Consider the following 22,512-nt stretch of genomic DNA (forward strand, 5'->3'; position numbering starts at 1 on the left):
CAAAGTTGTTTAGCTGATAGGTTAAGCAAATTGCTTCTTGAAAGCTCTGCATTTGACTTTCAACAAGCTTTGCCAAACTTGAGGGGCTCTTGAAAGAGATTTCCTTACATCTCCATTCCCAGCACTAAACTAGAAAACATTTGGGATGACAGTGTCATTTCCTTAAAAGCTGTCAAATCTCTCTCTCTGAAAAGTTCTCACTTTTCTGAGATGCTAATGGGACCATTACATCACAATTGGATTGTAGATCACAGATGGAATATTGTGACAGAATCTCCTGTTTTTGAGGGGAACTGGTTTAGAATTGAGACCTGAAACCTGAAGGTATAAATTATTTCCAAAGATAATGTTACACACAGGTGGTAGAAACCTGAACTCTGCTTGATATAGTGGCCTAGTGGGAACCCCTTTATCTGTCACTGGCCAGTAGGAGCCTGGTGGTACAGTCATCTGTGGCCCTGAGCACATAAGAACAGCATGGCTGCAGAAGCAGACATTCAAAAGTAAACTTAAACACACATACAAAAGTTTGTGCAGTGTTCCTTAACTTTTTAAAATAATTTATTTAATTTTCAGATTCAATCATGGGTCAAAATGTGGCTAGCAAGGAGAGCTTACAGGAACCGCCTACAATACTTCAAGGATCATGTAAGTAATTTTTTATCCATTTTGAACATGAAGTATTAAAGCATGGTAGTATGTATGCAGGAGCAGTTTTGGAAACAGGAAAGAGGGTGCAAGTTTTGCAGTATGCTTCTGAGCAGAAGTGTGTCACAGCTAATTATTTTGCCTAATCTTGATCCTTTTCAGAATGACCAAATTGTGAAAATACAAGCATTTCTTAGAGCAAACAAGGCCAGGGAGGACTACAGAACACTAAGTAAGTAGTAACATTTGGGTGTCGTAAGTTTGGGGGCAAGTATGTTATTGTGCTCTAGGGTTTTTTGTAAGTTTCACATGAGATTTCAGTCTCTTATTTAACTTCAAAAGCAGGTGCAAGTGTTTGTAACACAATTGTTCTACAGCTGAAACTATTTTGCATAGCTGTACTTTTAAAGTATGACAAAAATATTGCATAACTGGCATAAACTTCAAATTTTCTGCATAGTGATCAGCTTCCTGAGGGCTTTAGGGATGTTCAGTATTGCATCAACTAACAATTTTCTTCAACTGCAGTTGGTGCTGAAAATCCACCCTTGACTGTTCTGCGCAAATTTGCCTACCTCTTGGACCAAAGTGACTTAGACTTTCAAGAAGAACTGGAAGTAATGAGGTTAAGGGAAGAAGTGGTTACAAAAATTCGATCCAATCAACAGCTGGAGAAGGATTTGAACTTAATGGACATAAAGATTGGATTGCTGGTGAAAAACAGAATCACTCTTCAGGTCAGCAGGCTCTGTTCAGGCTCCCTTGGTAGCGTGCACTGAGCACTTCCCCTTGTGGAAGGAACTCAGGGTTACACAATCACAGCTGGGGCTGGAAGGGATCTCTGGAGGTCATCTGGTCCAAAACCACTACACAAGCAGGGACACCCAGAACAGGTTGCCCAGGACCATGTCCAGATGTCTGATTATCTCCAACAATCTGAGCAGCCTGTACTAGTGCTCAGTCACCCTCAATTAGTCAAAGTACTCCTGGTAAATTGAGCACTATCTTCACATGTTTCTGCCTTGTGCTAGATGTTGTTCTGTTGACCTGAGTTGTACGTCACTGTATTTTGCCAGTTGTGGACAATAGTAATTACTTGGCAGATTTAAAATCTTCTACATATTTTCTGTGTTAGACTTCTGATCATATTCAACAGGTTGTTCAATGCTAATTAATCATTAATTAGTCTGTGTAGGAGATCAGGCCTCACACAGTCATTGTTAATAAGCCATACTGGTAAAAGATGAAGATGGTAAAAAACTGGATAGTGAGTAGCACAGCAAAATTCACAAATTTGCTAATTAAGGCACTTAGAGTAATATCACATTTAACATGGTTGGGAAAATCTTCATTTTTCCAATCTGCCTGTTTTGTGACTATATAATCCAGAGTTTTGATCATCTTTCTGCAGGATGTGGTACTGCACAGTAAGAAACTTAATAAAAAGAGCAAAAGTCAACTGGAAGAGATGGTTATGGTTGACAAACAGGGCATCAAAGGTTTGAGTAAGGAGAGAAGAAAAAAATTGGAGGCTTATCAACACTTATTCTACCTTCTACAGGTAAATTTTAATGCAAAAATTAACATGGCAGCAATTTTTTGAAGAAAAATTAGAAATATATTGCACTGATTGTTTTTTAAATGATTGTATTAGTGATTATGAAAATATTTCCAAATAACATGCAGACTGCAGCAGACGCTATGGTCAATTTCTAATACTTCCTGTAATTGAGAAAATCCTTGTTGTTTTTAAAGTGTGCAGCAAATATGGCTGGTTTTTGCTTGAGCATACTTCAGTCTGTACAGAACATTCTGTCTGAAGAGAAATGTTTACCTCCATGTAGTCCACATAAATTACTGTCACTAGTGGCGTACATTTTATGTGGTGCTAGGGAAGTGGTCTGCAATGCAGTTCACAGGACATGATGTATCTGTTCTTGTGCTTTTTTTATCTGACCTCACTGACATTTTTCTAGAAGAATTTTAGATTCTGCCAGGGCAGACTCCCTCCAAAGCAGACATGTAGTATGCAAAGTTTTATTGGTAGATAGCTATTGTCATATGGTAAATTCTAATTGTCAACAAATACATAGACTAGATGCAGAGAGGTGCTATCCAGAGACTGCAAATAAAATCCTTAATGGAGTTTCTCACTGAATGTGCAGTATTCCGTGTTTCTTATGTACTAGGATTTGGAGAAAAGTAAAACACGTATGGAAAATTGACATATATTTGAATGAACATAACTGCTTTAGGCGTGAACAAATGTAGAGAGCTGCCCTCCAACTGGGGGGAGTTTGTCCTGGACAACCATACGCAAATAATTTTCTTTGCTTTGTAGACTAATCCCATGTATCTGGCAAAGCTGATTTTCCAGATGCCAAAAAACAAATCAACGAAGTTTATGGATACAGTAATCTTCACTCTATACAACTATGCCTCCAATCAACGGGAAGAATACCTGCTTCTCAAACTCTTCAAAACTGCTCTAGAAGAGGAGATAACGTATGTGCAATCACAGAAAGTGTTCAGCTAGTTTGTGTTTTAGGCAGTTCAATGAATGCTTCATGCTTAAAGGAAGCTAGTGGTTAATCTTTAAACTACCATCAAATTGCATACATAATTTTATTACAAGAGAACTTTGCTTTCTGGGTGTCACTCTTAAAGTTGAGTGATCCCTGATTCAAGGAAAAATATAATCTTTCTATGGTAGACTATATTCCTCTATGAAAAAATAGCTTGTAAAAAGAGGCTAGGGCTTCTTGGTTTGTGCTTGAGTATGTAAGGGTAGAGAAAGTATTATCTTTCTTCATATAATTTTATGTTCTATAAATGAAGATTGGTGGCTTGTCCTAAAATAATGAAATGTTATTTTATGCCCTTATTGGATACTGGCTGAACAGGTATTTGGGCCTGAATCAGGTATAAATTAGCTGCCATGGACTATGCTATGTTCTGAACTATACACATGAAGAATTCAGATGGTAGTCTCTATATACCACTTTATTTTATATAAAAGCCTTAAGAAGTAGGCTATATAAAGAGGTTTCAACATAGAAAGAGAGTTGTTTTTAAAGTGTGGGATTCGAAAATATGGATTACTGCACACATAAGTCAGAACTCTTCTGTTCCTGATACAGCTCTAAGGTAGACCAGATCCAGGATATCGTGACTGGAAACCCCACTGTCATTAAGATGGTTGTCAGCTTCAATCGAGGTGCTCGTGGGCAGAACACCCTGCGCCAGCTCCTGGCCCCCGTGGTGAAGGAAATCATGGAGGACAAGTCTCTCATAATCAACACTAGTCCTGTGGATGTTTACAAGGCATGGGTAAACCAGCTAGAAATGCAGACTGGTGAGGCCAGGTGAGTGAGGAAGATACACATGAGGAACCCCTCAGTTCTGCTCTCCTATCCTTTGTCTGACAAATTGTCCTGTACTTGTGCCTATGCACCCCTTCTCAGTCTTCCTCCAGCAGAGAAATTTTGGGGAGAGGTGCTTGACAAACAGGTGCTTTAACTTGTTCTGAAAAATGAAAGGATTGCTTTTATTGTCATGACTTTCCAAAGTCAATTACTTAATCTTTGTAAATGTAATAGATTATGCCATGGAACGATTTAGTCTTTTTCTCAAGGTTTTACTAACAGCATGTTAGTAGTGTCCCAGGCTTTTGATGAGATATGCTGGGATAGGGATGTGGAGATGCATGTTTTATATTTGTATTCTGCTTTTGTTATTAAGGGAAGTACATGATAACATGTGCACTCCCAACTAAGCAAATTACTTACCTCCAAAAAAAGGAAGCCAAAGCATCTGTGACAACAAAACAATTTTAGTAACAAAATCCAGCTTCAGTTGTATTTGTCAGACTTTTGTTCACTGATGGCCCTTATGAAAAAAAAATTGTTATTCTCAAATGTGTATAACCTGGTTTCATGTTTAATTTTTTGCTTTGCAGCAAACTTCCATACGATGTGACCACAGAACAAGCACTGACACACGCAGAAGTGGTCAATAAACTGGAATCATCTATTCAGAGTTTGCGGACAGTAACTGACAAAGTTCTCACATCCATATTCTCTTCTCTCAATATGATGCCGTAAGTGCTGTGTTAGGACTCTCCAAGAGGCAGTTCACGTGCAGTTCACTTGAACCTCTGTGGTGGAGATCCTTTCAAATCTTCCCATGCTTTCAAAGGCTTGTGATACTTCCTCTGGGATGGGTTGCCCAGTAGAGGGAGTGGTTTCTCTGCCCTGCTTTAGCAGCCTGGCAAACCTCTCCTTGTACTTGAAACGTTTTGTGTTTTCCATTATCAACTCATTCTAGTGTTTCAAGGGAGTGGGCAAGAAGCCAGTAACTTATGCTGACTAGAATGATTACTTTCTGTTTAATCTAAGTCTTTTCCAATATTCTGCCTTTTCATCTGTTCTACATGTAGTTATGGAATGAGATACATAGCCAAAGTTCTGAAGAGCTCACTCCATGCGAAATTCCCGGATGCAACTGAAGATGAACTATTAAAGGTAGACTTCCTAGGGCACACTGCCAGCAGCTTGTTGTTTTACTGACAAAGTGGATTTTTATTAACATTAAATATTCTAAGGAACTGGGAAAGCAGCACTTATTGAAGGAATTTGGCACTTCTTATTGAGTTGCAGAGGGGCTGAGGAAGGGGGAACAGGGAATTCTGTTGTCACAATCCAGGTATGTCAATCTGGGTGCTCAGCAATTCTTATGGAAAAGGGTGCTCAACCTGTTTTGGATAGTAACTGTACTGACAAGGCTGGACTTTATCTGAATCATCCTGGGGCTTGGATTGGTAGTGAGGTCCTTGTGATCACCAGTCCTTTCATTGGAGAACACTGTAGTCCTCTTCTTTTTTTCTCCCCTATCTAAAGTTGTTAAAATGTTAAGAAATTGTAATTTAAATCCAATGAGGAAGGTTTCTAAAAGAAAAGTTTGAGTAGATTATACTACACTTGGATTACATTACACTTAAGATGCTTGTAAAAGTTGTAGAAATAGCATTTGTGCAGACTGAAAAATAAGGTGTGAGTGTAAGTATGGTACTGGCACAGTGGCTGTTGTTACCCTACCACAGGCATGGTGTCTCTTTAGAGGACTTAGGGGCATTGCTCCATAAGCCTTCTAAACAGCTGAGAGGCTGACAACCCTGTCAAATTGGGACTATTTTGCACTTCAATAAAGACCCTTTTATCAGTGTTAAATTACATGGTTCTAAAAGTACAAGGTTTTCATTTTAGCTGAACTTCCCTATTCTTCACTGTCCATCACTCCAGAAATACTGATTAAAACTGCTTAACACATGAAAAAACTTAGATAACAAATGGAGTACCCACTTGAAAGCCTTTAAATGTGTAAGCTGGATGTTCTGCAGGTGCATGCATATAAGCTAAAGCAAATTGCAGAAAGCAAAGTCCTGTCTGTTTCTGAGACCAGGAATTCTTTGAAGTTGCCATCTTCAGAAAATGCTGCAGGATTGTTACAGAAAGTGCAGTTGGGGAAATCTGTTCTCTAGATTTCTATGGCTGCATTGCAGTCCAGTCCCTTTGAGAATTAATGGGCCCCCTATCAACGAGTGCATTAAATGCTGCCAGTATCTGCAGCACTTCAAAGAATGAGCCTTGGGAGCAGAACCTTGCAAAATTTAGAAGAGTTGTGTTTGTGTTTAGCTCCATGCTTTGCATTAGCTGAACTACAGCCAGTATCAAATTGAAATGTGGTTGTAAAAGTCCATAACTGATGTTCACAGAGATGTTGTAGGAGGAGTATCACGTAAGAGGTTCTTCCACTTAGCCCCATAGGTAATGTGTGTCTTAAGGATTCTTGTAGCACCAGTTCCTACGGTTTAATTTAGAAGTAGAAATGATTGGTCATGTTTTGTAAAGTGTCATTCCTGTATGCAAAGGGAAGATTTCTTAACTTTCTTCTCTAACTGTTTCTTTAGATTGTTGGCAACCTTCTGTACTATCGCTACATGAACCCGGCCATAGTCGCTCCTGACGGCTTTGATATAATTGATATAACAGCTGGGGGTCAGATACACCCTGACCAGAGGAGGAACCTAGGCTGTGTGGCAAAAGTCCTCCAGCATGCTGCTTCTAACAAACTCTTTGAAGGAGAAAGCGAACATCTGTCATCTATGAACACTTACCTCTCACAGACCTACCAGAAGTTCAGGTATGCACAGCCCTCACAAATACCTACAGAGTAAGAGCTTTCCTCTAGGATGAGTAGGAGAGGTGAACTCCTTGTTGATAGGAATTTCCTGTTCAAAACATTAAAATTGTTGAGTGATATGGCAAAGAGAAATGCTCACTGACAAGGAAACTGGAGCAGGAGTAACAGGTTGTATTTTAGCTTGTGCGTTAATTTGAGATCACCTCTGCTGTCTTGCTTGCAGTTCCTTACAGCAAAACAGACTTAGAACAGACTGTGGTAACTCATTATCCAGACGAATCAATGTCTGCTTTGGTTTGGGAGGACATCTGGACGTTTTGTCTGAGGAAGAAAAAAATATTTGTTAGGATAAAGTTGTAGGGTTTGTTTTTATTCTTTCATCTTTGCTGACAGATTCTATACAGATATCATTCTTTTATCTTGCAATCGTAGGAAACTGCATGTTTTCCTACATTCTGGGACACAAGTTCTTTGGGGTTATTGCCCATTCATTGCTATTACTTTGTGGTATTGTTGAGTTTTGCAATAAACTTGCACTCAGAATTTCTGTCTTTAGTGTCTGCCCTTTGTGATAGCAAATGCACTGTTCATATAATGGGTTTCCTTGAGAGACGTTGACCATGGACACAGAGATAATTCAATTAATAAAAAGTATGATCGATAATTAGTAATTTTAATAATAATAAGATAATTAGTAATTTTAATGAAGTATTTAAATGCATGACATAAACATGAAGAAGCTATAAGGTAGAAAGTGTTACAGCTAGAATAACAAATGCTAATAAAAGAGCACTGCTTTAGTCATCCCTTGATTGCTACAAAAGGAATAATCCCTCTCCTAATTAAGCTAACTTAAATATCTGTATGCCTATGGTCTGTATTTTAACTAAGCCCTTCTTAGACAGCAACAGTGGCTGCCCTTAGCTGCCTGTTCCCCTTTGGAACAATATTAGCAGTGTTAGCTATGCTCAGAGCTTTTAAGCCTGCCTGGATCTTTTACTCTGCATTTATGCACTTGTGCAGAAATTTGTCCACACCCTTCCTAAGCCTTTGAGATCATCTGCCTTCACAACTCCTCCTGTAGCAATCTTTCAAAGTTTGCTACCTGTTAGTTAAAATTAAAATTTTCCTGCAGTTTCATTGCATACCCTACTGTCCATTAGCTTTTGGACTGATTAATTAATTCTGAACACATGTTATGCAATACCACTGTGATTTTGTATAACTTGATGTGTAGTCCCCAGCTTTTCCTCTCCAAAGTGAAGAATCTCAGCCCATTTTCTTTTTTCTTTTTAATTATTCTTTTCCAATACTTTAAAGGTGCTGTGAACTTGAAACACATATCCTCTTCAACACCATAAGGCTGGCACAATATGGCTCCTGGAGGAAACCCATAGGCATCATCCAAAACCCTCTTTTTCCCAGCTGCTGCATTTCAGGTCTTTTCACTTCAGAAAACAAAGTGGTTCTCTACAAGAAGATCCTGCTGGTTCTTGGTTGTCTGTGCTCATCCCTGAAGAAGTCAGTAGCTTGGAGAGAAACCAGTTGTCGTTTTGGGAAGCAGGTCTCAGTACACCATGTGCACTAGTCATACTGAAGTAACACTTCAACCACACTTGGCATTTTTTCCTCTCAAGATTCTTCTATTTATAAACAATCTACATTTTCTCTCATTTTGAGCACCTCATTTTCTGCCTAACAGCAATATAAATATTTGTGGGACAAATGGGAATTTTGTGCATCTATTTCAATCAATTCCTTCTCAGCACATCTCATACTGCGAATTGCCTTCATAAAATAACAGGGAAATCCTTTTATAATTTTAAGAACTTAGAGAAATATCTATTTAATGGCTATTAAATAGATATTTCTCTAAGTCCTTAAAATTTACCTTGTTTACTAAGTAGGGGAAAAACCCCAGCCCCTTTAAAACAGTCTTTCACCAGCTACCCAGGAAAGAGAAGACTTACTTGTATTGACATATTGCCTCCTTGAAACATTGAGGGTAGATTGCAGGCTATAAGAGAAACATAATGCAAGACAAAGACTTGACTGTGGCTTTTTTATACAGGCTAAATAAAGTGAATTTATAAGGGACAATTATTGAAGTCTTTCTCATTTTCTCTTAGGAATTTTTTTCAAGCAGCGTGTGATGTTCCTGAACCAGAGGAGAAATTCAATATTGATGAATACTCTGATATGGTGACTCTTAGCAAACCTATCATATACATTTCCATTGAAGAAATTATCAATACCCATTCAGTAAGTCAATCAAAACAGACTGGTCAATGGACTATGGTATACAGATTATCAAATATTTGCACTCTCTGGGGAAAGCTTAGTTTTCATTCTTATTTTTGAAGTAATTTCTTCACTTCATCTCTGAAATGTTCTGAAGCTGAATATTAGATTGTTTTTTTCCTAGGAAAAATGTAAATGCTGCTTTCATGCAAAAGCATCATCTTGAATAATAGTTAGTATGTAACACTTTCTGATGAGGGGAAAGACCAATTATGTTCCGGTCTCACATGACATTTCTAACTTTAAAATGATCTTCTGTCTTGGGTAAGAAAGTGAAAGCTTGAAGGAAAACATTTGGGAATAGAAACTGTATATTGTGGCTCTGGCATTCTGTCATGTGACTTCTTGGAAACCGAGGAAAACATCAGAATTAGAAAAACTGACGCTGTGATATCATTCCTGTTCTTACTGTGGGTAAAGAGCAGAATAACTGCGGTCTGAAGCATGACTTAATAAGGTGTAAGTTAAATGTTTACCACTTGTTCCTCCTAAAACTGGGATACTACTATCTGTTTCCTGGCTTGCAATATGTCCCCTGTGTGTCCCCCCACCCAAGTCAAAAAAAATAAAACCCACAACAACATTTCCCCGTCAAAAAAAAAAAAGGCCACAAACACCACAAAGAATCTCTCTCAAATACTGCCAGATACACCATGGTAAAGGTAGAACACGCAGCTCACAGTAGGCTACTCTATAAGTTAGTTTCATTCAAGTGAAAACTAATAACCTAATCTGCTAAAAAAAAACTTTCTGGTTTGTCTTTTTGCCTGTTCTTTTAATTTTTGAAGCAACAGACCTATGCCTGCAGGTAATGACCAGAAGTTGTATGTGAACCTTAGTCCTTCCAGTGAGTCTAGTGACTGGCATAACATGTCTATTAGGTGGTGCTGTGGGTGCTGCAGAGCTTGTTCCTCACTTAGAAAATATAGTCCTTTCTGAAAGGTATCACTGACACTGTTGTAAGCTACTGGAATGGATATACATAAAATAGGTGTCTTTCTGTGGATCGCCAACATTGTCTTTATTCCTTTGGGTGTTAAGGATGCAGCACCAAAATGCTCTGCTTGGTATTATCATCCTTTATTCTGTGATGATTAGGACTTTGTTAGTCCTAATTGCAAATCTTCTGCTCAGCCATCATATTGAGCACTCCAGAGACAATAGCTGGAGAAGCAAGATAAGCTGTTTTACAGGAAGGGCAATTCCAAACTCTAGCCCAGAATCCAGGGTGCTTCCTGGTCTTGGGAAGGTCCTCCATAATCCTGATCGTGATAGGTCTGTGTTTTTCAATATTTAGTTTCCAGACTTAGTTTCAAGTATAATGATACCAGGAAAGCTTTTTCTGGATGATGATTTCATTTACATTTGTTTATAGCTGCTTTTGGAACACCAGGATGCCATTGCCACTGAGACTAATGACCTGCTGAATGAATTGCTGGAAGGTCTGGGACCTGTTCCTGATATAGAATCTTTCCTTGGTATGCTGTTTTGTCTTTATGGGTAACTTCATTTTGGGGGCAGAATTAAACAGATGCTTGACTTAAATACTCTTATGTCTCTCAGACCAATAGCTTCTGCTTCTCTGTTTACTACAGAATTATTTTCCAAACACTTATTGTAACATTGAACCTTATATTTGAGCCTTTTTCTTAACTGCAATACTCACTCTAAAAATAAATGTGTGATTCAAAATCCAAACGTTACTATTATTTTGAATGATCCAGTTGTGCAGATAGGAAACAAGTGATTTTTTTTTTAACAAGCTGATCTTAAGATTTGCTAGTGTTGGGTAGAAACTTAGACAAAGTATACAGAAAATTCTAAAACCAGCCATTTTTTCTTTTGATACTTAATTATCCAAATAAAAATTACTTTGTTAAAATTATGCAAACTTCTTAGAAAGTAATGCATTTGAGTGGTATTTAATTTGCATGTATTCTAGAAAACTGTTTAGAAAGTAGCCAGGAGCCATGGATAACACCAACATTCAAGTGAATAGCCTTTTAACATAGCTGCTACTCTTCTGTTTCTTCATTATCACTGCATGTTAGGATAAAGGATTTACATTGTTTGTATTATTCTTTAAGAAGACAACATGAAAATCTTTTGCACATCAGGAGGCTGAAAAGCAAGTATTGGTGTAATTTCCAAAATATTGTAACTGGGCTTATAAATAGCTAAGTTATTGTTTTGATTGTTCAATGTCCAAAAAAAGACTGCTTCTAGGTGGAAGGAGCTGGAGGCGCTATATAATAAGTTTAATATTTCTGATTGTTTACAGTGATTCATCTAGGTACTTGTTTGCTTCATGTACTGAATCGTGGGAAAATTGGAAAACTTGGAGTAAAATATGTTTCCTTTTAGGGGAAGGAGCTGTTGATCCCAATGACCCCAACAGGGAAAGCACACTGAATCAACTTGCAAAAACAGAGATTTCACTGTCTCTAACAAGCAAATATGAGTTACGAGAAGGTGAAGATCAGGATCTCAAAAGTTTGATGATAAAGTAAGTTTTGCTCAAACATGTATATTCTGGCAATGCTTATTGTTTGTTTGTTTGTTTTTAACTATTGCTTTTTATATATTTACCCTGCCTAAGTACATTTCTGAGGTGCTGAGTGCATTCAGTTTTCAAAAGACAGTTTGTGTTCAGTGCTACTCAAACTTTTACAAAAATCAGAATAACTCTCAGTTTTTCCAGAATAAAGAAATATATTGCCATCTGTGTTTTGGAGCATGACTGCATCATTATCTAGGAAATGTTTTTTAATGAAGGTGCCACAGCCTTGGGAAAGCAGAGATGAAAAGCAGTCTACACTTATAAGGGTCAACAGTATTACAATGTCCTTTCCTCCCCCTCAAAAATAAACAGTTTCCAGATATACTGTCATCAGCCATTTTTAAAGAATGTAACTGTTACTTCAGCAGGAATAGCACATGCTTCATGCTTTTATCCAGGAAAGAAAATTGTGTTTGTCTTGGGAACAAATTTAAAAAATTGGCTGCAGGGATACACTGGAATGCAGGCTACTATATAGTAAAAATTAATTATATAACAGCACTTTTTTCACATTATTGGCACTCATCTTTTGACATTATTTCAAGCTATCCAGAAAAGGGATTGGCCTACTTCAGATCCTAGTATAATCTGAGAAAGGGGGAGAAGTGGATGCTGCTCTCTTCTATTACTGTGCTTATATGTACCCTATGTGTATGAAGGCAAAATTCACAATAAAATGGAAAGACAGCACCAATAACTAGGAGGGCAGACACGGGCTGTAATTAAAATCTGATCTATTAAGCTGTTTGGGTTTTTTAAATCAGAAATAAGTATTCTGGATTCATTCAGTGGTGTAATGTTTTACTTCTGAAGAAGCAACTGTACTTAGGTAGACTATCACTTTAAACTATTGGGCTTTATCATAGAAATATTTACAACATTTAGACATTTTCCTTGGAAACTTAAGCTGCATCTTTAATTTTCTGTTAATTGTTAAGAAAAATGAGCTATTTCACTAATCCTGTCCTCTAAATTAATAGAATTCTGTAGCAGGATGTTCTTGGAAATATTATGAACAAATAGGCAGCAGGAATGAGATAAATTCTTACCAAGAAAAGAACTGGTGAACATATCAGGGTGTAGCAGCTTCCCTTTTTTAGTAAGGAAATGCTTCTTGTCTGTTGTCGCTAGAGAAACATCTGTCCTTAAGTGGTTTGTGTAAATGCGCTGCATCAAATGAAAAATTCCTTCAAAGTTCAGCAGTTCTGAGTGCATTTCCACTGTATTCAGTAAATACGAACCTTAATGAAATGATGAGTAGCTCAGGCTTTTCAAACGTTACATTTCTGTCTGCTGTTTTGTCACAATCGCAATTAAAATCCACATGTGAGTTGTTGCTTGTATTTTATTAACAGTAATTGTTTTACTGTGCTAGTGGGTTGTCTGTTTTCTAAAGTAAATGGAGGGAAGCTTACATGTATTTCTCTATTCAGACTGTGTAGAAACCAGATACTCAAAGTTGTTAAAGGAAGCTGTGAAACATAAAAAGCTAGAAAGTAAATTTTACCAATAATCCATAATAAAGGGGGAGTTTACTACTTTTATGGTCGAAGAAATGACATGTACAAGTGATACAGTGATAGCTGTTCTGTAATATCTACATATCCTTTTCAAAAGGACCAAAAGACTCATTGTGGATGTGATACGAACACAACCAGGGGATACACTCTTAGAAATATTAGAAACACCAGCCACTGCACAACAGGTAAGAGAAGGAAGTATTTTATTATAGCTATTTGAACACCTTAAGAGATCTCTGACAGCTTTCTCCATCACATTATAGCAATGAAAGTGTTTGTTGACGGTTTTAGACTATTCAGATGTAGAGTCTTTAAAATATGAGACTTGTATAGTTGGGTTTTTTTACTGTATAATTGGAAACAACTTCAGATGGAAACAAAATATAAGTCTTGCTGTGAGCTAGACTAGACTAGAATATTTTTTCTTGCTGTATTGGAGTCACTAGAATGTGACTAGAATATTTTTTCTTTACTTTTTTGTAAACATGGTCTTTTCTCTCCTATATTATAATACAACAAATAGCTGAGGTGAATCTTTCTACTCTGTCTTTTTTTCCCCCCCTCATTAAATTCAGTATTGTAACTCAACTTGCCTGACCCTGTAGTTCATTTGCTTAATCTATACAAGCAAATCTCAGGGAACTACTGCTATCCTTAGTACGGGAATCAAGTGGGAAGAGCTCACAGCTGAAGTCTTTCCCATAGACACTGACACACAAAACTGTATTCTAATAATGTGCAGATTTTAGCTCACCTCAGTGTGTGCATATGTGAGATCTGGACAGTCTTCCCACAACTTGGTGAAGTCATTGAGCCTAGCTGAATTAGACATTTTGATTAATTCAAATGTGTGTCTCGGTGTTGTCAGTATGTACCTAAAGTATGTCCAAAGGCATAGTAAATGGGGCACTTTGAGACCAAGTGGTAATAGGACATAAAGATTGCACCCTGATTCTTGAAAATCTCCTATTCAATGTACTTGAGAATTCAATGTACTTGAACTCTTAACTGTTATTAAAATCTGGAAAATAACTGTTCCGGACTTCCCCCCCCCCCCACCCCAGGAATCTGAGAATTTGAAACTTGTAGAAAAACGTGCCATCTTGGATTCCAAAACTCCAGAGAAAATGAAGCACAGTCAGTCTATTTTTGAAGATGGACAGCTACCAATAGAACAAAAGAAAAGGAAAATTCAGAGAAATCTCCGGACATTGGAACAAGCAGGACTAGTGTCTTCAGCAACTAAGTACCAAGAAATTATAAATGAGATTGCTAAGGTAAACTGAGTGTTTCCCTGTATATCAATGTTGTTTAACATCCAGCCTAAATACATTCCAATTAGAGAAGTAAAACACATTTTTCAGGGAATGCTACCCTAAACTACTGAAGTATCCGCATACAAAGCAAATTGTTTTCGTTCCCTGACAAAATAAGTGAGAGACAGTACACTCCTGAATAACTGTCTGAAATGAATGACATAAAACTGCAACCTTTGTTATCCAAATCTGATATTGAATTTGATGCTGATGATGATTTAACTCCTTCTCTATAATGTTTCAATATAACTTTGTATACTTTAACAATTCCAATTTAATTGGAATTTCTTGGTGGTGTTTCATTTAAGAATGGCTGTGGTCTTGGTAAGATTTCAAAACCCTTAAACCCCTATGAAAGATAATCTGGTTGGTATTAACACTGATCTGCTGTGGTTAGGCAGGACACAAGAATAGTGGGCCAATGTGGTGCCCATCCTGATGCTGATAAATTCTCAACAAATGCTATTCCACATCCACAACCCATACTGGCCGTAAGAACCTTAGAATATTCAACTATCTTTAGCACAACAATGACATTTTTCTTTTGAGTTCTGGGTCTGTTAGGCCCTGTAGAGCACAGCAAAGTTCAACATCACTTCTATATATGAGCAGCAATGTGATTGCCATGTGAACAAACTGTAGTACTCCTTACAGGTACTGTTCTTGTAAGAACTAACAGGATAATTTTGTGCTTTCTCTCAGTAATTAAGTCAGATTTTGTAATTACAAATTGGAATGGTAATGAACTGAGACTTTTTAAAATTTCAAATTAATAAAACAATTAAATTAATAAATTTATTTAGGATATCCGGAATCAAAGAAGATACAGACATCATCGAAAAGCTGAACTGGTGAAACTCCAGCAGACTTTGAATGCACTTAACTCCAAGACAGCATTTTATGAGGAACAAATTAATTATTACAACACCTATATAAAAACTTGCTTAGACAACTTAACAAGGAGGTGAGTTGAGTCTTTCTTTCTTTTAATGTGTCTTTTAGTGTGTTTTATCAAGAGGGAGAGCAGGTGTTAATCTGTAGTTTAAAGTTCTGATTCCAACAGATTGACAGTCTGCAAAAGGTCCATGAGAGTTGTTAACTGTGTCAGCATCTGGATTTTAAAGTCTTGCATTTATTAATGACTGCCCAGAGAAAGAAAAGTCTATGGCTATGTAAAGTGATGTGTAGATGTTTTCAATATATTTAATTGGTGCAACTTTACAGATCCCCTTGCAAGGTTGGAGGTCATGAAGCTTTGAGAAGTAATTGTTGGTTTCTTCCTTTTTTATAAAGTTTGGGGTTTATTTTTAGAATGGAAAAGGGGAAAATAAATGCCTAAATAATTTTACCTTTCAGATATGATGGAGTTACTTGAAAGCAATCCCCCCCACCAATGCCACCGAAGTGTTAAAATGAAAACATTTTACTGACATGATTAGGAATTTTCCTAGTCCATGCTTCATTGATAAAAATTAATTCTAATTACAGAGTATTTACCATTTATGTCACCTTAAGTTTACAAATTGCTATTTTAAACTGAAGAGGATCAGAGTTGCATTTCACAATAGAATTGAAAGAAGTGCTAAAAGATGATTCAAAATCATTGGCAAGATATTTAGATGATTCACTGCATGCTAAAAATTCCTCTAACTCTTAGATTTTTTGGGATGTTAATTTGGTTTTTTTAGAGAAGTTCAAGAAAGAGTGAAAGTAAGTTAAATATGGCTAGAAGAGTAACTGAAGTATTAAGGATCTGACAAACACACCAAAAGCCAGTTTTCTTCTTCTCTTTCCAGAAATTCAAGGAGGTCAATTAAAGTAGATGGAAAAGAGGAGATGAAGGGAAGCAAAAAGCTGAAACAGACCTCACTAAAGTACACAGCTGCAAGACTTCATGAAAAAGGTGTCATCTTAGAAATTGAAGATCTTCAAACCAACCAGTAAGTGCAATTCCAAGTATTTTCTAATCAACGATTTCTGAAGGGGCCTAGCTTTTGATAAAAAGAATCTTAACAATTTCCTGTGCGCAGCTAACATTGCCTCAGACTTCTGCATTCAGAAGGATGCTACAGTCTAAGTGTCATAATTTTTTTTAACTTTGTACCTTGCTGTATTACTACTTTGGGAAAATATTTTAACAAGCCAGCCCTAGTACTGTCTTACACGGACAAGTGGAAGTTTAGCAGCAGACTCACTATTAATGACCATTTTTTATGCAGTTGTAGCAATCTAGCAATCTTTTTTCATATATTGACCAGTCACTTTCAAATAACTTAGTAACCCTCAGGTTTTCTGCTCTTCCTCACTATGGCAGGGTGAACAGATGTGGTGGTTTAACATCTCTTTTCTATTCTTCCATTTTGAGGCTGCAGTAGTGGAAGTCTTCCATTCTTTGCACCTTACCATTCACCTTCTGCATGGAAAAGTTTTTTCCAGTTTTTTTTTTCTTCCCCCTCCCTCCCCCACCAAGTGGATTTATCAGGTAGGAGAAACCACATGAGGCATATACGTACCTGCAAGGAGATGCTTGGGCATGGCAGAAGGAAAATCTGGTTGTCCTGTTTCTATCCACTGGGTATTGGATCCAATTTGTTCACTAAACTTCCTAAAGACTTTTTTTTCTTTTTTGGCGTCTTGTTTTGTTGAGTTTTTTGTTGTTGGTTTGGTTTTAGTTGGTAGGTTGTTTTATTTGTTTGGTTGGGGTTTTTTTGGTTGGGTTTTTTTGGGGGGTTGTTTCTCCAGTACAAAAGACTTCATAATTCTGTATTTCATATTACCAATACTACCAGAAAGTCTCTAAGAAGACACTGTATGGAATGCAGTGCAGGGAGGGATGGAGTGATTCTTTTGACACCAACGACACTGCTTGTGGTCAAAGTTCTATGTTCTGCAGGCTTTTTCCCCAAAACTGTCTCTGGATTATACAAAACTGCACAGCCTATATATTCAATTACCTTTCTTCTTTCAAGGTTTAAGAATGTGATGTTTGATATTACACCTGGAGAAGAAGTGGGTGACTTTGAAATCAAAGCAAAATTTTTAGGAGTTGAGATGGAAAAAGTGCAGCTCCATTTCCAGGTTTGAACTTTGTTACTTTGCCATATAGCTGCTGTTGTATTTCCTGTAACTACAAACTTTTTCAATATTTTTTCACATGTATCCATGAACCAGTCAATCAGTACAGAGCAGCAGCTAATGTGGAGAACAACTATGTAACTTCTGCAGGATGCAGGGCATAGGCATTGAATTAATGTTTATCTTGGGGCAACTATATGAAATCAACTTCCACATTAGTTCAGGTGGCAAGCAGGAAATACTAAAAAAAAAAGGAAATACACAGAAAACAGTATTTCTTCTGGTTTGCTGTTACTGACCATCTGTAGCTTAAGGTCTAGAGGACATGTAATGTTTTCTGCGTGTATCCAATACTTGCTTGCAATTGTTTAAGTTATGAAGAACCTGGAGTTGGTGATGTTTATCACATCTTGTTACTGTAACGTATGGATTTAGACAGACACTAATGATTTTTTTCTCATTTCAGGATTTGCTTCAGATGCAGTATGAAGGTGTGGCTGTAATGAAAATGTTTGATAAAGCTAAAGTGAATGTGAATTTGCTTATATTTTTGCTGAATAAGAAGTTCTATGGAAAATGAGTACTTTCAGATATCATGGACTTCATCAATCAGTGGGAAGTCTATTCGATATTTTTTTGCTTATAAACATTTGAAGTTTGTCGTTGGATGCTTGTTAAATTTTAAAAACACACCCTAAAACACCAAAAGTTCAGAAGAATGTACACAGTGCCTTTTCAGCATTGATAAAAAAACCCAGAAAACCAAGAAATCTATTCATTTAAACAGCTCAAGATTTCATTGGGGTTGGTATTTTCAAATCAAAATATTCTTTATGACACACAGCTATTGTGTAGATTTTAAGGTAGGCAGAAATTAAATTTAGTTAAATATATAAACCTCTTCCTATTGAAACGTTTTTAAAATTACCTCAGATATATAATATAGCTGATACTAGACTTTAAGTATTTACCAAAAGAAAACCTAATTTGTTTTTAAGGGATAGTTTGAGCAGATACTTAGTTACATACTAGGCCTATTTTGCGGCAGTTGTCAATTGCAAAGCAAACTTATTGTGCAATTCAAAAAATTTTATAGGTAATTATAAAGCAACAATAACGACTTGCTTCACAAAAATATATTTTGCGATTCATTCCTACTAAATGCACTACTGCCTCGTGCAAAATGACATTTTCTACTTTCACAGCCTTTGGAGTGGTATTGGGGAAATCTGAATAACGAACAGTTGTTCAGTTTGAAGTATTTGAATACCTAAATTGTGCCTGTCTGTCTTTTTTTTTTTTTTTAAGAAAATAAATGCAATAAAATCAGTATTTAGATTGGGTTTTTTAAATATTCTTTGGAGATTGTTCTATGTAAAATAAACATTACCTAATTAAACTGGCTTGGTCCCTAAATTTCATTTCAAGGAATTATTAAAGCTGCAATCTAGATGGTAATTGAAAGAACTTCTTTCAGTGATTTATAAAATTGCATGCAACTAAGCCTGACTGTCCCCAGTACACTTGAGGAAAGCCGCTCAGCAGTGAAGACTTCATGGCCTTTATGCTATTGAATGTGATGATGATTTTGCTTAGGAACTACCACTTATACCTACAGAGAAAAAGTTTGTGCCATAGTTAATGTGACCAATAGAAAATCCTTCCTTCTCTCACTTTTCTTGTAACAAACACTTCAAAAGATGGAGAGTGAGACATTGTGGAATGAATTATAAAAGCAAATATTAAATAAGTATTAAATCTGGTAAGGGAATAGAACAGTGTCAAGTCACTGGCAGATATATGGATTACAAACTCAGCTAATATACTAACTGATCAGTGGTGTTACACAAGCTGAAAAAATTATTACATTTGCCAGAGGTATTATTTAATGTATGACATTAAGTTTGAACACATGACTACTTTAAAACAGTTAATATCCCTAATTAAAAGATTAAAAAACTATTATATGATTCCATTTTTCTTCTAGCTGGTTATGTATAAACCATTTCAATATTGACATAAACATTGTAGTATTGATACCCTGCTTTGCTTAAAATAGCTGGATAGAAAGGTGAAAACAGCACATGACTTTTCCTTCCAAAGAAGAGAACTGAATTTTACTTGAATATTAAATTCCCAATCTTTTGTTCCCCTTTTTATTTGCAACAGACTTGACTAATGGCTATATTTTTAATAAACTCTAGCTGAGCATTAAATCTGCCACAGGTGTGATGTTGCTTCTAAGAACAGATTCTTGAGGTAATGTGTCAAGACCCTGGAGTTGTGCTGGTGAGACATGCCAGAGAGCCACAGTCTTTATGGGAGTAACTCACTCCTGGATATGCAATTTTGTGTGATACACTTGACACATCTAGTACCTGCCTGGTTCTAATGCAAATAGCACATTCCTCAGTTATTTCCTGGAGCAGGCAAGCTTAGAAAAGCTTCTTTGGTTCCCACGTAATGACAAGTATGAATAGTACAGTCTGTGTACCAACACACCCCTTTTCCAGCCATTTCCTGGGCTTCCTGTTCTTCTTAGTGCACATCAAAGAGCAATTTCCATTTAATTTCTTTGAACTCCTTTATAAGCTTTTTTTCTTAATTAGGTAGTTCCATTTAGGGCCTTGCCACTGAACAATAATATGAACCCTGCTGAACAGGACTGACCACAATGTTTTCTACCCCCACATAAGATTGATGGTAGCATGAAGCACCACACAAATGAGCAAAGTGATTCTGTTATCACCCACTGCTGCTGACAGCTACTAACTACAACAAAAAAGAAAGAAAGAAAGGCTTTTTAGAGGCTACTGTAAGATACAATATGGGGACTTCAATATTAGATAGGACTTGCTGAAACCAGCTTCAGTCATTAAATGGTGGTGTGGAAAGACTTGCATTGCTGATTCAAAATCTGAGAAAAAAAGCCAGTACAACTGAATGAGCCTATGCATCAGTTTTTGCTACAGGAGAAAATGCATCTTTCTTTGCACAACCTGCCTATCTCTCAACTTTGTCCTCCTTAACTAGTGGTAGTGAAAAGAAATTATAATAGGCAATAGTTTTAGCCTGTTAACCCCAAGGCTTGCATTTTTCTATCATGTGTCTTCAGAGTTGACTAAGAGTGCTTGGCAGCTAACTTAGTTTATTTTGGAATTTTTCCATTCTCAAGAGCCTCTGAAGATAAAAAACTACCAGCAAAATTGCAGAACAACATCCTTCTGCTTAGGCCAGGCAGACAGGAACACCAACACAAGCACTAGATTTTTCTATTTCAACTTTGCACTGGTCTGTGGACCTCCTTTAGCTGTCCAACTTTCTTTTAAAGAATACAGGAATAAAACAACAACCTTCATTCCCAGAAAATCCAAACACTGACAGCCACATGTGAGTTTGAAAAGTTTGTAACTAGATACACAACCATCTATCTAGATGACTGATTTCCCTGCTTTTGAGGTATGTTTCTATCCTCATCTTTCAGCAGTAACTACCCACCTCTGACATGCTACGGGGTAATCTGCGCTGGCAGCAAGAACGATCTCCTTCCACAAACAGTAATGATGTAGCAGTCTCACTAGGCAGGTGCAGTCTTTTTCGGCAAACTTGATGTGTTTAACAGGAATGAAGTTTTGTTCTGTAACATACCTCTACTAAAAAAAAAAACAACAAAATTCTGAAAAATATGCAAGAAGTAGAATTAAAAACTAAAGCTTTATAAGTCATGAACTCTTCACCTCTGTTACAATAAGTTATCTTGAGAAGAAGGAGCAAGTTGATTCACAAAACTAAAGGATACAAAATTTAAATTTGGTTTTCATATGCAGACAAAATTTAACAAGCGTGAGTTTTATTCACTTGCTGTATTTATAATAACTAGGTTACAAAGATGAAATGGAATAGCCCTATGATTGTTTCTAATGTCTGTGACTAAAATATTTCCTGGAGGTTCAATCTGAGTTCCTCTTCATATGTTTCACAAACTCTGTAATCTAATGTATTCCTCAAGCATTGACCCACTGGTTAAGGCTTCTTGAAATGTAAGAAAAATATTGGCAATATATGGGTTTTTTTGAGAACCTGAGTAATTTTTACAATTACCTGGTTTTTTTCAGTTCTGTTTTGGGTTTAGAAAGTTAGAAGAGCAGCCTTTGTGTGTGTTTATAGAACTGTGAGACCACAGAAATGACCAAGAATGGCGTCACTTTCTCTTCCCAGATGAAATAATCACCTCTTATCATGGTATTTTCCAAACAGATGAATAGTTCAATTAAGTATAAGGCATTTTTCCAGGTTTCCTGGAGCATGTGGGATGCTAGAGCTGTAGGAAGGCGGGCCAGCTGTAAAACTTGCATTTATTTCTTGCTCTATACAAACAGAGTCAGCTTCAACCATGCTATATAACTAGTGCCAGCACTGTGAGAAGAACATCATAGGGACAACAGAGCTTACTGGGAACCAGTACTTACAATTAGGGAAATTTGTTTTCCAGGGTCTTCATTCTCCTTTAAAAACAAAGGTCAGTGCTTCTGCAGTAATAAAGGCACTTCATACATATAAGCAAGTTCAAATCAGCCCTCCCCTCCTTCCCATTTTTGTCTGTACTGCTGTAAACAGTACAGCTGGGGCATGGACAGCACACCCTAGCAAGCCAGTGTCCACTTAAAAGCTTCTGTCTTATAGGCTTTATAAACACAAAGCACTTAAACATCAGTGGGATGTTTTTAAAGCAAAGCTTCTAAGTAATAGCTGCAAAATTAAGAAAATATTTTCCTATACAACCTTCATGTAGGTTTTGCTTCAGCCACCTCTTGATTCATGAGCATCTCTAAAGCAGTGCAGAAGTTTTCCGAAGTTTGTCCATGGCACATGCCACTGGACTGGGGAGCGG

General features: G+C 36.9%; 1 protein-coding gene across 2 annotated transcripts in view; it reads left to right on the plus strand.

The window, feature by feature from the left end:
* The window catches only part of IQGAP2 (IQ motif containing GTPase activating protein 2), a 124,023-nt gene extending 104,309 nt beyond the window's left edge, over positions 1-19,714 (plus strand). Inside the window, exons 21-38 of one of the 2 annotated variants that reach the window (XM_030969296.1) lie at positions 577-648; positions 811-880; positions 1,177-1,385; positions 2,060-2,209; positions 2,990-3,153; positions 3,789-4,013; positions 4,607-4,747; positions 5,087-5,171; positions 6,617-6,849; positions 8,979-9,111; positions 10,526-10,628; positions 11,515-11,656; positions 13,328-13,415; positions 14,295-14,507; positions 15,350-15,510; positions 16,343-16,486; positions 17,516-17,624; positions 18,088-19,714. In XM_030969296.1, coding sequence (XP_030825156.1) covers positions 577-648; positions 811-880; positions 1,177-1,385; positions 2,060-2,209; positions 2,990-3,153; positions 3,789-4,013; positions 4,607-4,747; positions 5,087-5,171; positions 6,617-6,849; positions 8,979-9,111; positions 10,526-10,628; positions 11,515-11,656; positions 13,328-13,415; positions 14,295-14,507; positions 15,350-15,510; positions 16,343-16,486; positions 17,516-17,624; positions 18,088-18,201 — 2,556 coding nt within the window. In that variant the 3' untranslated portion in view covers positions 18,202-19,714. The remainder of the gene's footprint in view (positions 1-576; positions 649-810; positions 881-1,176; positions 1,386-2,059; positions 2,210-2,989; positions 3,154-3,788; positions 4,014-4,606; positions 4,748-5,086; positions 5,172-6,616; positions 6,850-8,978; positions 9,112-10,525; positions 10,629-11,514; positions 11,657-13,327; positions 13,416-14,294; positions 14,508-15,349; positions 15,511-16,342; positions 16,487-17,515; positions 17,625-18,087) is intronic. The other variant, XM_030969297.1, reaches the window with a different exon arrangement.
* Positions 19,715-22,512: the final 2,798 nt, after the last annotated feature.

Source organism: Camarhynchus parvulus, chromosome Z, assembly GCF_901933205.1.
Source record: "Camarhynchus parvulus chromosome Z, STF_HiC, whole genome shotgun sequence".
Classification (NCBI taxonomy): Eukaryota; Metazoa; Chordata; class Aves; order Passeriformes; family Thraupidae; genus Camarhynchus; species Camarhynchus parvulus.